This window comes from Pelodiscus sinensis, chromosome 5 (assembly GCF_052426305.1).
Source record: "Pelodiscus sinensis isolate ZL-2025 chromosome 5, ASM5242630v1, whole genome shotgun sequence".
In the NCBI taxonomy this organism is placed as follows: domain Eukaryota; kingdom Metazoa; phylum Chordata; order Testudines; family Trionychidae; genus Pelodiscus; species Pelodiscus sinensis.
This window is the reverse complement of record NC_143056.1, coordinates 107,944,870-107,960,279: the sequence shown is the minus strand read 5'-3', so window position 1 is coordinate 107,960,279 and position 15,410 is coordinate 107,944,870. Positions and strand designations below refer to the sequence as shown.

General features: G+C 42.6%; 1 protein-coding gene across 1 annotated transcript; it reads left to right on the top strand.

Annotated features, from left to right (window-relative positions):
• The first annotated feature begins 223 nt into the window (after positions 1–223).
• AKIP1 (A-kinase interacting protein 1) lies at positions 224–15,331 on the top strand. The gene is made up of 6 exons (XM_075927989.2): positions 224–398; positions 667–798; positions 5,582–5,659; positions 7,702–7,815; positions 11,049–11,099; positions 14,829–15,331. The coding sequence occupies exons 2-6, from the start codon at positions 682–684 to the stop codon at positions 14,970–14,972; spliced, it is 504 nt and encodes a 167-aa protein (XP_075784104.1). The 5' UTR covers positions 224–398; positions 667–681; the 3' UTR covers positions 14,973–15,331.
• The last annotated feature ends 79 nt before the right edge of the window (positions 15,332–15,410 follow it).

Sequence of the window (15,410 nt, the reverse complement as noted above, 5' to 3'; positions counted from 1 at the left end):
GCGGGGCGCTCCTATCGCTAGAACGCCAAGAGGCGGCTTGGGAGCTGTGCGCAGCACTGTCCTTCCCCGCGGGGAGCAGCTCCCGACAGCGGGGAGTGCGTGGCCCCCGGGAGCCGCGCGCGGCCCTGGGCAGAGACACAGCAGGGCCGCCCCGGCCCTGGGAACAGGCTCGGAGTGGGCGCGCGCGCACCCCAGGGCAGCCCGCGCCGCCGGGAAAGCAACAGAAGCGGGGCCTGCCGCCACTCGGCGCAGGCGCATTGTGATGCACGAGCAGCGTTCCACTCACACGCACTGCAAGCCCCCCCCCCGGGAGGCCGCGCCGCCTGGTCCGTACAGCCGGCGCCTTGCTGCTTCCAGCCCACCTGTCGCCTCCCCCGCCCAGCCTGCGCGGAGACAAGGTGAGCGCCCTCAATGCGGGGAGCCACCGGCTGCTGGGCGCCCGAGGCCCTGCCTAGCGGGGCATAGGCTGCAGGAGCCCGCCCAGCCCTGCCTGTCTTTGGACTCCGTGGTGGACTGGCTGCCTGGCAAGGCCCGTGCTCTGCCCCGCTGAGCCTACAGCAAGAGCAGCCTCAAGGGAGATGCCTACCCCTGCTTCCCAAGCCCGGGCTCAGTCCCCTGCGGCCCTCAGCCAGCTGTGTTCTGACGAGTCTGCCTGTGTCTCTCCAGCCCGGGGCCTGAGGAATGGCGAGCGACCGGCCGGCGAGGCGGACCTGTGGTATCGCCCAGCGCACGGCAGGGCTGGCTCAGGAAGTCCTGGAACGGGCTAAGCGGCGGAAAGTGAGCTGGCCAGAGCCTGTGGTCAGTGCCTGGAAACAGCAACTCCTCCCAGTCTTGCTTTTAGTAATGCACCCCTAGGAACACGTAGTGTGGCTTTCCCTTCAGCTCCAGAAAGAGCGCGGAAGTAGTTAATCCAGAGCCATGCGTAAACCTAAGTAGCCGCGCAAATTGAAGGGTTGATTTACACAGGGCAGTTATGGATTTGGGGAATGCTGCCTCCCACTTGAAAGTCTTATTTACTGAACCAAACAAATCCATGTGGCTATATTAGTAGAACCTCAGATTTTCGTTTCTGGTTATTGTGCAAGGTCTTTAACTGCATTGATGCTGCTGCTTATGGTGCTATAACATAATGTTATGGTGGGAAACCTGGCAGCCTTCCACAGACAAGTTATCACTTGAATACTGTCTCTAGTGCCCATACTTCTTATTTCTACCATTGTGGCTGAGAATGTAAGGTCATTCTCCCTATTTAGGCAAGAATGCAAATAGAAGATTAAGTTACAGGTCAGAAGAAACTGGGAGAGTCCCATCTGTCTTGGCAGACAGCTCTTGGGCTGGCTTTGAGTTCAACATATGCCATGATAAATATCCCATCACTAGCCACTTATGTTTGCACATCTGTTGAATTGCATTTTTGCTTAATATAGTTCTGCATTCTTTCTATATTAATAGTTAAATGTAATGTATATAATCATTTGATACATACAACTACATTTTTATCTTCAAAGCACTATGGGGATCTAAAATACGCAGTTACTGTATATGACCATGTAACACCCCTGACTATATTAAGTTTTAATGTGCAAGATGATTTGAAAAATAAAGTGAGCAGCTGAGACTTTGTTGAGGAAAAATATCCACCATTTGGTGGCATATTCTAGTAACACTGTGCTTTAAGTAATGGCACTATTTGAATTATGGTCCCATAACCCATAGCTTTTAAAAATAAATGTTGTAAGGAGTCAGTGTATGTTGACTATAGCTAGGCTTTTCAATAGCACCTAAGTGACTTAATAGCACAAGTCTTTTTAAAATCTCACCCTATGTTCCTTTGGGTATTTGGATGACCTGCTTAGGGCATACAAATCATGTTTGTTTCCAACACCATAAAATCTCTTCGGAGTAATTAAGGAAGGCTAACTTGACTGCAGAGCAATAATGTTTTAAATAGTCAAATCCTAGTCTTGCACAGTGGTGTTAGCTCCCTAAAAAATCCCCTTGAAATTTCAATAGTGTAAAATAGTGTTTTGTTCCTCCCTGGAAATGTGTGCTGTCACATCTAGCCATGCAGGTAGCTGCGTTTTAGTGATGGATGAATAGATGCCAAAATACTGCAGTAATTTATACTTTAGTTTATTAATTATGGTTTTAATTTTTTTTAAATATGAAAAGTACTTTAAACAGCGTCCTCAAACTGTGTATTTTCTAGGTGGTGGTTTGGTTAATTTATAGTGCTAGAGAATTGCATAACACCTTCAAGACAGGTAAAGAAACTGGGCCCATCTCTGAATAACTTAAATAGCATTTTTGTATACAACTGCAGCCACTTAAATTGGAATAAGGTGGCACATTCTCTGTTCCTCAGTATGTTCTCCATAGTATCAACCAAAATAAAATCAGTGGTGCCATTTGTCCTTTCCCCCAATTACTCATAATTTCTCTCCTAAGTCATTAGATATAACTTATTTTAATCATCAACATACTGTATTTGGACAAACAGTCCCTGATGGAAAAGATGGCAGTAGTCAGTTCAACAAAGAATAAAATATCACAAGAAGTGGTAGTGACCCCTTATTACTAGACTAACTAAAACCACAATTACAGTAAACTTCCGATAATACGGCACCTTTAGGACCCAGGGGGTGCCGGATTATCAAATATGCCGGACTATAAGAAGAGGGGGCTATGAGGGGTCTGGGGTGGGGTGGGGTGGGGGGGATGCCACTCCAGACCCCTCATAGCCCCCCCTTCCGATAGTCCGGCTCTGCCCCAGGCGTCTCCCATTCAGCCGCTGCTGGTCAGTTTCAGCAGTGGCTGAATCAGGGAAGCGGGGCGCAGAGCAGCTCCAATTGTCTGGCTGCCCCAAGCACTTCTGGGTTCCTGATGGTGCCAGACCATCAGGAGTTCCGGAGCATTGGATGCCGGACTAATGGCGTTTTACTGTAATTGGAATACTTTTCAATCAAAGTGTGACATGGGAACCATCTTTACAGGATCAGAGATCTCTGATGGTATTCAGGGTCAGCCCTATTGCTTGGAGAGTCACAGACTGAAAGAAGGGGCAGTGGGTTGGCTCTCCTAGTTTTTCTGCCTTGTGGAGTTAAGTCAGGCTGCTTTGTAAGTTGCAGAATCAATATAAGACAGAGGCTTGCAAAAGCGTTGAAACCCAACTTGCTGACTTAGCATTGTCCCAAATCAAGACACTGCTAACCTTGAGCTTTGAAGGTGACATGTTTAAATATTGTAAACCCTTTGAAATGGAGGCAAATTGAATATAATGAAAAAGAGAGAGCTGTATCGTATAGAAGGATTTAAAATACCAGTGATTATAAGCTAATTCATGTGAAACTCCATTTCAAAGAAATGTTATATTTAAGGCTGGTCTGTACTGAAAACTTATATTGGTATATATGCTTTTCTCATTGATATGAAAAATCCATAGCCTGAGAGACATAACAATAGTGACCTAACCCCAGGTGTAATTCTTCAATCAAGCTAGCTACTGTCTTTTGGAGGAGAATATAGTATATAGTGTCTATCCTGAATAACTACAGTTGTACCAGCTCAGTATTATAAATATAGACATGTTCATAATGAGTGACTCTATCCTTGTTCCATAAGGGCCTGATATATGAATGTCCAGGAATTACACATGTACAGTGTTGACATTTTAATTAGCTATAACACATGAGGACACTATAATATCCCGTAGTACAGTGTCAAACTTGGTTACCTTTCCATTTGATTAGTAATTCGCTAAGCACTTTTGAAAATCCCATCTGGCTTGTCTTGTGCTTCTGTTTAGAAGGTAACATCCAAATAATATGATTTGTCCTTTGAATGGAATGGGATTGGATTTGTCATAGGTGTCATATCATGTGGAAGTGAGTTCCATAGTCCTTGGATCAGCCTCTGAGAAAATTGTGCCCTTGCAGAAATGGGCTTTCCACTTCAGTAAGTAGTCCCATAATGCTGAAGGAGTGCAATTCCATTTTTTGTAAGGATCCAGTGGCTGGACTCAAGCAAGATAAAATCAGACTGTAAATAAGAGAGTGTATTTTTAACTGTGAGAGTAATGAATAACTGGAACGGTGTACTAAGGGTGGTGATGGACTTTCCATCACTGTCAATTTTTAAATCAAGAGTGGATATTTTTCTTAAAGATCTGTTCTAGCAATTATTTTGGGGAAGTTCCATTCCTGCATTCAACTGGAGGTCAGACTAGATGTCCACAGTGTTCCCTTCTAGCTTCGGAGTCTATGAATTCATCCCTTAAGTAAATTAAATTCATCAAAGTTGGGGGAACAGAATTTGGCCCAACAAGCGGATGGCTGAATAAATGGATGATTCAATGATGCAAACACCTTATAAAGCCTAAAATGGCATGTTCAAATGTGTTCTGTTCAAAACAAACAAGAAGTTATCTCTTATATTTGTGAATTAACCTCTGTAAAGCACCTTAAAAAAACCAAAGTGTTAATGATTAAGTATGGAATGATCCCAAATCAAGTGACGTTTTCATTTCAAATGAAATTTAAATTAGGGTTATTTGTCTAGGGCAAACTTATTTTCAATATTTGTGTTAATGGCAACAGTGTGATTAACTTTATATCAAACTTTTATTCCTCACCAGCCCATTCTACTTTAATTATTTTTAACAGAAAACAGCAAAAATAATATATATTCTTATATAGAATTATCATTTCTAATGGGTAATAACTTAGCCCTCAATCCAGCAAACCACATAAAAATGTGTCTAATTTTATAGTCCCATTGTGCCTTAAGTTAAACACATGATCATATGCGTTCATGGAACAAACAAAAGGAGGTATTTCTTCACGCAGCACACAGTCAGCCTGTCTAACTTCTTGCCAGAGGATGTTTGAAGACCAGGACTTTAACAGGGTTAAAAAAAAAAAGCTAGATAAATTCATGGAGTTTAGGTCCATCAGTGCTTATTAGTCAGGATGGGTAGGAATGGTGTTCCTAGCCACTGTTTGTCAGAGGTTGGGAATGGGTGATGGGAGGATCATGTGATAATTATGTGTTGTGTTCACTTCCTTTGGGGCATCTGCCCAATATTGGCCACTGTCAGCAGACAGGACACTGGGCTAGATGGACCTTTGGTCTGACCCAGTATGGCTGTTCTTATATAATCAAAGTGAGAATGAAATCTCCAAGGCTGCTTAACAAATAAATTAGTGTCTAACTTAGTGCTTAGTCCAATAATTGTTTCATATAGTATAGAAGTAGGTTGACTGAATAATCCCATAGTAAAGATCTTCACTGCTTCTGATTTATTTTACAAGGGCTATGGTAAAGCCAGTGTCGCATATTTTTAATTGACTATTTAACACACAGTAACAGGCTACACAGACAGTTCAGTTTCACTGTGAAGAAACAGCTCATCAGCATTTTGTTGTGTAAGCTGCTAGCATCACTGCAGTAATAATGTCCAGCTCAACTGGGTATTTTGAATTAAAACCAAACAAGGCTTAAGCTGCAGAGGTGCCTCAGAAGGTTTTTTGCTTTGAAACAAATAGCATTACATAATGACTGATACACATTTGTTTAATCACAGGAAGAAGATTCTGAACGTCTCAATGTAGCATTTGCTTCAATAGTGGAGTTCATGAGTCAAACCACAAAGGAATGTGAGGTAAATTTTATATTGCAAGGGATGGGGGGAAATATCCATGTTGTGCCTGTTAGTGGCTCTGTTCCAAAAACCAATAGGAAAACTATGAATGAATTAGAGATTCAGAGCAACTTCACAAGTCTATCAATAAGAGCTTCGGTAGTAACTTCTAGTATGGATGTGAATAGTTAACTGGTGCTTACTGGGTAACTGTTACCCAAGAGTATCCTGCAGCACACTACAGGCAGAGGGCTGCTTGAGCCCCATGGGGCTGCTGGCTCCCAACCCACATGGGCTGGGAGTCAGCAATCTCACAGGAGGGAGAATGGGAGCAGAAGTAGGGGGAGGAGGGAAAGGCTTCCAGCTGCCAGCCCACACCGGCTCCCCTCTGCTCCACAGGAGGCTGCCAACTCCCATCCCACGAGCCTGTGTGGGAAGGGAGCCAGTGTCCTCTCCCTTCCCTCCCCCTGCTGCTGCTTCCGGCCCTGTGCAAGGGTGCTGACTCCCAGCCTGCATAGGCTGGGAGCCATCAGCTTCATGCCAGAAGCAGCTGGTCTAGAGCGGGCTGGGAGGAGAGAAGCGCTGCAGCCCAGTGTCCCTCCCACCTGGTCCCATTTAATCAGTTAATCAGTCAAACTTAACATTTAACTGCTTAACTAGCTAAATAGGATTTTACATCTCTAACTTCTGGGGGCTTCTCTAAAATGAGAAATCTAGGGACATTTCCCACCCTCACCAATAGCAGCTGTGTGAGATCAAGTTTAGACTGATGATCAGTATTTTTACCACTGACTTTTAAGCCTGCTCTGAGTTGGTTTAGATAATATGTTGGCATATGCACCATCACGTGGCCTGTACTAGCATTCCCACTGTTACTAGCATCAGTGGAATTGTAATGGAGTCACAGCCTAAGGTGGTTGCCCATTTCTTCTGCTCAGCTGGAGGAAAGATTTGATTATAGGGTAATGATGACATGCTGGGTAGAAAGAGGAACTTCAAATGGCGGGGCTAACCAGTGTATAAATCTTACCTGTGTTAGGGAAATAGCTCTTGTTAACAACTATCAGCTGTTGTAACATGCCCATGCATCTGTACACACAGTTGTTTCTAGTGTCACACATTTATTCCACCAAAGGAGTTTTGATTTAGACAGCATCTTTTATAATTTCAAAGCATTGTGGAAACATTAGTTTAACCATCAAGCACTACAGGAAGTTCTCTATATTACAAGAGAGAAAAGTGGTCAAAGTCCTCAATCTGGCTGCATCTTAATGGAATCAGGAATCAGCAGCAGAGTTGGGATAAAAATTTTAATCTTAGGCATCTACCCTTTGGCTCAGTCCACTAGACTGTGCTATACCATGTGTTCTCTGGGAGGGGGAAATTCTGTTATCCACAAATCTAGGATCAGATTCGCAAAGTGTGTAATAGTAATTGCGAATCAGTGGAATTTGGATTCCTTAGTGACTAACTGACTTTTGAAAATGTGGCTTAAGCGGCTTAGTCATTTAAGGACTTTGGAAAATTTTACCTAATGTCTAAAGTTTTTCTCCCAGACTTTACTACAGAGAGTTCACTCTGACTTTTATGATGCAATGATATGTGACATGTTATCCGTTGTGTCAATGTAGCTCTTCTATTTTAATGTAATTTTTGGCATATGTGCAATATAAACAAAAAAATGTAAACTACTTCCATTTATAACCTCCAGGAGTAAATAAGATAGTAGAATTGGAAACAAATGTGTGTTGGCCACACGTCTGTTATGGACTATCCGATGGAGGAAATAAGTAAAATGGAGCAAATCTACACAAGTTTCGTGTGTTTTGTTTTACTGGGAACAGTAGATGGCAGTAGAGTCATTCTCAAGTGCTTTATTTGAAGGGGTTGGTTTCAAATCATTTGGCCCTTCAGGGTATAGTCCTGTTTATAACATGGGAACAGATCAGCTGATTTAATTCAAAACGTCAGCAACAGTGCGTTTCCACTCTTTTTAGTTGTAATTGTGAAAGAAGGGACTTCCTAGATAAGTTGTGAAGTTTGTGCTTTTAACTGTCTTTCAGAAATATTATAGCCATGTGCCTGCACGCAGATGCCAAGAGAATGAATTTAAACACGTCTGCAGATACCACAGCACACGAGCAGCAGAAAACTTGCTACAGACATTGCAACAGGAGGTAATTGTAGTCCTCATCCAAGACATAGTGATCATCTGCCTAATATTCTCTGGGCTCTCCCTGTGCCTGCCTCCTCTCTGGGCCCTTTGTTACGCTACTCTGAGTTTCAGTTTAAGTGCTCATATACGACAGTGATGAGTGTATAAGAATAAGTATAAGAATCTTGAGAGATATGATCTTTCCCTCTAGCTGAAAGGGTGGGAGGAGACGCAGGCAGTGTAACTCCAAATGCCTGCTAGTAAGAGGGAAGGGAGTCAGTCCTTGAAAGTGGCTGGGTATGCTGTATTCCCAACCCTTGCCTAGCAAAGGAACAGGATCCCAAATGCAGATCTCTGCATGGCCATGTGACACACTGGTATAACACACATCTGTGGAACACATATTCAGCTCCTAAGGCACTTTCACTCTGTCTTTACATTCCCTACAGTGGACAGTCCACTCTTCACAGATTATCCCTATGCCCCCACACAAGCCTGCTTTCCTGCATGCCCTCTACACCCTCCCTTGTCCACCTGTCCCCTCCAGAGTCTGTACCCCTGCCTCATGCCCTTTAGATGCACGTCCCCTATGCAGCCAAAACAGACTTACATGAAGTGGTGATATCTTTGTCCAGAAGGTCCCTAGAAAACAGGACTTTCAAACTTTCCTTAAAGATGAACATGTCTTAGACACTTCTGTGAACTTACTGCCACGAAAAAAAATTTCCTGTTACCTAAAATCTATTTCACTACAGGTTGAAACTCCTTAATCCAGACTTCCATGGGCTGGCTACACTACTGGTCCGGTGTCCTCAGGTGATCCCATGAGAGAACTCCCGGGATAAGCCGTGAGGCTAGACCCAGGAGTACTGCCAAACTAGTGGGCCAAGATGGAGGCTTGGGGGCAGCAGCGCCACTGAGAGGAATGGAGCATGGCTGCTGGAGGGGAGCACAGAGTTCCCACAGCCATAGCGAGGGTGCTGGGGAGGGAGCGCAGGGCTGTCGGGAGGAGCAGGAACCCCCCAGGTGTTGATTTGACAAGATTTTAAACATTTTATTAATCAGAAACTCTGATGCTCCTGGAGGGAGTGCAGAGCCGCAGGCAACTGTGGGGTTGCTGGGGGCAGTGCAGAGCTGTCAGGTGGAAAACACAGCCCTGGGGGAAATACGGAGCCCCAGGCAGCAGAAGGGTGCTGCAGGGAGCATGAAGCTGCCAGGTAGTAGTGGAGCTCTGGGCAGCAGCAGAGCCACTGGGTGGAGAGTGGCACCTCCACTAGGGATGTTAAATTTCAATTAATCAGCTAATGGAGTAGTCAATGTAATTTCCATCAACTACTCGATTAGTCGATAAGGGGGGCGCTGGCTAGCCTGCTGCCCTTCTCCCTTTGAAATGTACAAGAGCTGCCCATGGCCTCTCCTGCAGAGATGGTGCTGGGGCGGAACCAGCTTTTAAGTTCTGGCTCCTCCCAGCACCGGCTCCTGCTCCCCCCATTTGCTGCCTCTCTCTGATAGAGCAGCAAGAGGTGGGAGAAACGACCAGTCAAGTGACTACTCATGCTTATCGGGTAGTCAACTAGTCGTTTACATTCCTAGCCTCCCCCAGGGAGAGAGTAGAGCTCTGGACAACAGTGGAGTCCCTGGCCACTGCAGAGAGAGTGGAGCCCCAGCTGCAGCTTCAACCTCCTCTGTTCCAGCAAATTCCCTGGTCTGGGACCAGGCAGGTCCCGAGAATGCTGGACCAGGGAGGTAAAACTGTACTTTTAGCCTATATCTAGTCTTAACTGAAAAAATTCTGAAGACAAAGACTGGAATATTTTGGAATATTGTTTTTCACTTACGATATTACAGCAAGATCCCAGAAGGTAATGTCCATAAAACCTTTATTACCCATTACCAAGATAGCTTCCCCAATTATCACCTCTAATACCATTAACTCACAAACATCCCACTCTCCCCACCTCTAATATCATCAATTCACAGACACTTACCTTCCTTCCTTCCCCCCCCCCCCCCCCCCGCATCCCCCTCCTGTTCTGAAATGTGATTTGTCCTTTTCATATGTGTTCATTTTTTTTAATTGTATCCTTTGGTATATATGGTTGTGACTATTTTCTTCCACTATTTGATCTGAGGAAGTGGGTCTGGCCCACGAAAGCTCATCATCTAATAAACCATCTTGTTAGTCTTTAAAGTGCTACATTGTCCTGCATTTTGCTTCAGCTACCCCAGACTAACACGGCTACATTTCTATCACTTTATTACTGTATACATTCTTAGTATGTTACAACAGAATCAGTTTAGCAATCAGTTTCCACTCAGATTTTTCATTAACATCTCTTATACGCACTCATTGCATGACTATTTTGAACTCCTTTATATTTTAAAAAATTGCAGTCCACATTTACAAAAAAAGCAGCCCTCCCCCCACCAATCCTGCATACAGGCCAGCACTTAATGAGGCTAATTGCATTGGGACAGCAGCACTGGAAAGGAGCACTGCCAAATCATGACTGATTTTGACTTTAAAATTCAAACTTAGTCCATGTTATTCAGAACTTCCATTTCTCAGTGTGTTATTAAACAGCACCTGGCTTTGTTTTCACATTTTTACTAAAAATCTTCCCTGCAATTTATATCATTTTCCTATTCTGGGTCCTTGTCAGACTCTCCACAATAATGTATCATGTTGTAGAGCTCTATTGAACAGTGGAATCAACAGCATTTAGTGAGTTTGCATGCAAGGCTGATTTAATTTACTGCCTGGCATAGCAGATTATGAGGTTCATATTGGGATAATTACATTAAAATAATGAAAAAAGAGGACTCTAGTTAAGGACCTAAGACTAAAGTTTTAACCAAGACCCAGTTTTAATATTTTAGGTGCTATATTGGGTAAATTCACAGTTTTAGAACCTTTTGCATTTTGGAAACAAGGCTATTTCACGTTTCTCATGCCCTCCCTTAAGGGGACTCCTCCAGTTCCATTTTGGACCAAAATACAGGTTTAGCCAAGTTTAGGTTTTGCAGAACTTATAAGTAATGTTTCTGTGATTTTTTTTTTTTAAAATCCAATTATATCAAAATGTCCCTGTCTTTCTTACTCTCTATAGCAAGATATTTATTTAGAAAAGGATGCTTCAGGGCACAAGCTAAAAACTAACTGACAAAAGATCCTCCAGAATGGGACATTATACCGAATCCAGAACTGGTAAGCTCTGGAAGTTAATGAGTAATGACCACTTTCCTCTTTTGCAGAAAAATGAAACCTCTCCAATGTCGAATGCAGCTGAAACCCCCAAGCAACGTGTAAGTATTTAGAATTACTTAATCAATGAATGAAAATTCTGCTTCCTTCTGCATAAAATTCTACTTCATACTCTATATATAGTCAAGTAAAAAGACTTAAGGACATTGCAAAAAACATTTCGTCCTATCGCCTGCCCTCACATCTGATGGAATGTACATGTGCAAAATGTCCCTCCCCTGCATGTACATGAGAGTGCTGGAATATACACAGAAATGGAAACCAGATTCTCAAATTTTGGCATGTGATCAGTGTTCCCGCTAACATTTTCTATCATTGGGTGGGTTGAATTTTCTTTTCGGTAGGTTGAAATTTCTTGTGTGCACCACCAATATTGAGTGTGTGTGTGTGTGTATGTGAATGTTCACCACTAATACAAACAAAACACATACACTTTTTTATATATATTTTTGCAGTCCATATGTATGGAAAAATATTAAAATGAGATATTTAACACGGAGCAATGCTTATGATATTTAATATGAAATCACATAAAAATGAAAATTAACACTACCCTTGGAGTATACATATCATCAACCTTTCTAACAGCTCAACTAGTACTTGCAACTCATAAGAGCCAAATCTCATCTACAACATAGCAAAGATCTGGCCTTACTGCATACAGTACACCCCACCAACGCACTGATTGAGATCGACTAATCAATCACAAGGGCTCAACTCGTCAATCGCGAGGCATTCGAGGGGCCTCCTCATTTCCCCCCCACCTCCAAGAAGCCCCACTACCTACCTCCAGTGACAATGGAGGTAGTGCCAGCTTCCTGCTGGGTGGACAGAAGTCCTGCAGCTGAGCGCCACTTCCGGGGGTTCCGGAAGTGCACTGGCTGCTCCCCTCCCGCAGGTCTGTGGCATGCCGAGAACTTGCAAGGGATGGGGGGAGTCCCCAGAGGATGCGTGCACTGGGGCTTCCCTCCTGTGTGGGAGGGGGGAGTCAGCCCTAGAGGAGGCGCGTGGCTGGGCTTCCCTCCTCAGTCCAGTCTAGACTGGTCAAATGTTGGAAAAACCTCTTCCTACAGAAGAATCGGAAAAAAAAAGCAGCAGTGTAGACTAGAGTATATAAGGGTTGGGGATAGCAAGTGATGGAGAGAAGGAGAATAGAGAGGGTGGGGCTTCAAGAAAGGGGGAATTTTGGGGGAAGGATGGGGCAGTATATCTTGGTTTGTTCTGACATTTAAAAAGTGATCTTGGGTGTAAAAAGGTTGGAGACCACTGCAATACACCATGTATTAATTAGTAACACAGTATTTTAAAAAATCATTAAGATTTTTAAATCAGAATTTTAGATATCTGCAACATTCCAAAAAAAATCTGTTAAAATGATCTTTTTCTTTCTTACCTGAAGCCATTAACACTTATGTAAACTTTGTTTGAAATGTAATCATACAAATGTCCTGGCACATGCACACACCTCTTGCAGCCTGCTTTCCTTCCCCTCCCTCCAACCCAGACAGAGAGGACCGCAACAGGTGAGTCAGGCACTTGAAACAAACTCCCCCCCCCCAACTCACTGCACAGATTTCAGCACTCACCCACACCCTCTTCCCCCACCTTCCCCATGCAGTCAGCCCCTTGTCTCCCTCTTCCCAGGAGACTTGAGAGTGCTGAGTTTCTGCCTCTCTGTCCTTGTGCAGACAGGACTCTCCAAGCCCCTGTCTCCTCTGATCTCCCCTCCAGCCACTCCCTTGCTACATATTCTCTCCTTATCTTCCTTTACCCTGGGAGCTGCTTAGTTTCAAGCATGGAGCGACTCTGTTTAGCTGCTTGCTCAGTGAGACAATGCCTTTCCCCCACCAGTCAGCTGAGCTCCCTGCCTACATAGGAGTTTTGAACTTCTGAGCAGAGCTCTGAAAACAGCTATGCAACCATATAGACACACAACTTATAGTGAACTTAGCACATGACTATTGAAGGTGACCCATGTCTGGATTTTGGATGGATGTGAAATGTGTGAGGAATGGTGAGTGGATGATTAAATTATTTTAGTGATAGAAATGTAGCCGTGTTAATCTGGTATAGCTGAAACAAAATACAGGACTATGTAGCACTTTAAAGACTAACAAGATGGTGTATTAGGTGATGAGCTTTCGTGGGCCAGACCTACTTCCTCAGATGAGATAGTGGAAGAAAATTGTGACAACCATATATACCAAAGGATACAATTAAAAAAATGAAAACATATGAAAAGGACAAATCAAATTTCAGAACAGAAGGAGGATGGAGGGGGAAGGTTAATGTCTGAGAGCTAATGATATTAGAGGTGATAATTGGGGAAGCTATCTTTGTAATTGGTAAGATAATTAGATTCTTTATCCAGACTCAGGTGTAAAGTGTCGAATTTAAGCATGAATCACAGTTCAGAGGATTCTCTTTGAAGTGCAGTCTTAAAAGCCTTTTGAAGCAGGATGCAGGTAATTAAGTCGTTGAGACAATGTCCTTTCTGGTTGAAATGGCAAGAAACTGTTTTTTCTTTGTGATCCTGTCTAATATCTGTTTTGTGGGCATTGATCCTTTGGCGAAGTGTCTGAGACGTTTGTCCAATGTACATAGCAGACAGGCACTTTCGGCACATGATAGCATAAATTATATTTCTGGATGTGCAGGAATATGTGTTCTTGATCCCCAATTATCACCTCTAATATCATTAGCTCACAGACATTTACCTTCCCCCCCTCCCCCATCCCTCTTCTGTTCTGAAATTTGATTTGTCCTTTTCATATGTGTTCATTTTTTTAATTGTATCCTTTGGTATATATGGTTGTGACAATTTTCTTCCACTATCTGATCTGAGGAAGTGGGTCTGGCCCACAAAAGCTCATCACCTAATAAACCATCTTGTTAGTCTTTTAAAGTGCTACATAGTCCTGTATTTTGTTTTAAATTATTTTAGTCATTCTCTAACTTACACCAGCAGTAACAGTCCAGCAGTCTTTCAGCCACACCTTGGTGTACTTCTGGCACCTTTCCTGTACTAGAGCAAAGCCAGTCAGGGATAACTTTGAATCAGTTGCGCTGTCTGAGAGGTGCAAAGGAACCATGTTGAGACCATGGATATGGCCTAGAAAATTCCACTGTGGAAGGAGGACAGGTGGTGTTTCATAATTCTCTTTAAAGACATTAACTGCTGATAGTGCTATCTGCTGCAACCTTAGGAAGTTAATTTTGGTTGTGGGCATCAGTCTTTGCACTACGTTGATTGAGAGGTATAATTCTGATGCAGTAGGTTTAATCGTTGGCCTGAAGGAGAGAAATACTTTATATTTCTCAAAGGGTAATTATTGAAGCAATTTTAGCAGCCAATTGCTATGGCTTCTGGGCCACAGAAATTGAGCAATAAGGACTTATCAGAACCCCAAACAAGTTTTTTTTCCTACTAAATTTGTGTCAATATAAGTAATATGCTTATTTTTGACAACTCTAGTTTCCCAGTGTTAGAGGATAGCTGGTTAACCTATGCATTCTTACCTATGTATTCTTTTTTTTAAAATGAAAGGATTTGAATATGAGGTTTTTTTATAATCACAGCTTGCTACTTTCTAATGTTAGTATTAAACAGAAAATGTTTTTGCTACTATTAATGTCCATCCTGACCATATATTTTGAAAAATGTTAATAGGTCATTAATTGAAGCGTAACTATATAAGCTAAAAAATTACATCTCTGTGAGCAGTTAATACAGCCACAAAGTCTTACTTATCTTTTTTTTCTCCATTAAGGCTAGAAAGGCTTCCAAAGATCTCTACATTGAAGTTTCCCCTGGCACCTATTCTGTAACAGCAACCTCAGAGGATATGGCTAAACAGACACATGTGGTGGATGTTAATGCAGGACAAAGTATTGATTTAACTTTCAGCATATGATATATCTATGATTGCCAAGAGAGAGATTAAAAACAATACCAAGGCCTCCTAATGAATTAATATAACCACCAATGCATACCTTTTTCTCTTTAGCACTTTAAGAACTTCTTTTTCTGGATCTCTTCTGTTTTATTCACTTGGTCTACTTATTGCACACTGAATGCTATTACAGCCCATTGTGTACGTGGGCATTATGAATGTTTGTATAAATATGCCTTAATTTCAATTATGTGACCTGTGTCACCCACAGTTTGAGGTTATTTTTAAGTAAAAGAAGCAATCAGTGGAATAAAGGACAAAAATTAATATTTGAGATGAGAATTAATTTAACATCTTTTTAAAATAAAGAACTAAAGTAATGTATGTTGTATTCATATTTGCTTTAATATAAAGAACCCAATCAACTGATGTACATGTAGTTCCACTGAAGGCCATGCC

What these genes read in the sequence shown, in the direction of transcription:
- AKIP1 (XM_075927989.2), top strand. Translation starts at nt 682, where the DNA reads ATGGCGAGCGACCGGCCGGCGAGGCGGACCTGTGGTATCGCCCAGCGC. An exon ending in TGAGCTGGCCAGAGCCTGTG is followed by an intron (nt 799 to 5,581) that starts GTCAGTGCCTGG and finishes GTTTAATCACAG; the next exon opens with GAAGAAGATTCTGAACGTCT. An exon ending in AAACCACAAAGGAATGTGAG is followed by an intron (nt 5,660 to 7,701) that starts GTAAATTTTATA and finishes ACTGTCTTTCAG; the next exon opens with AAATATTATAGCCATGTGCC.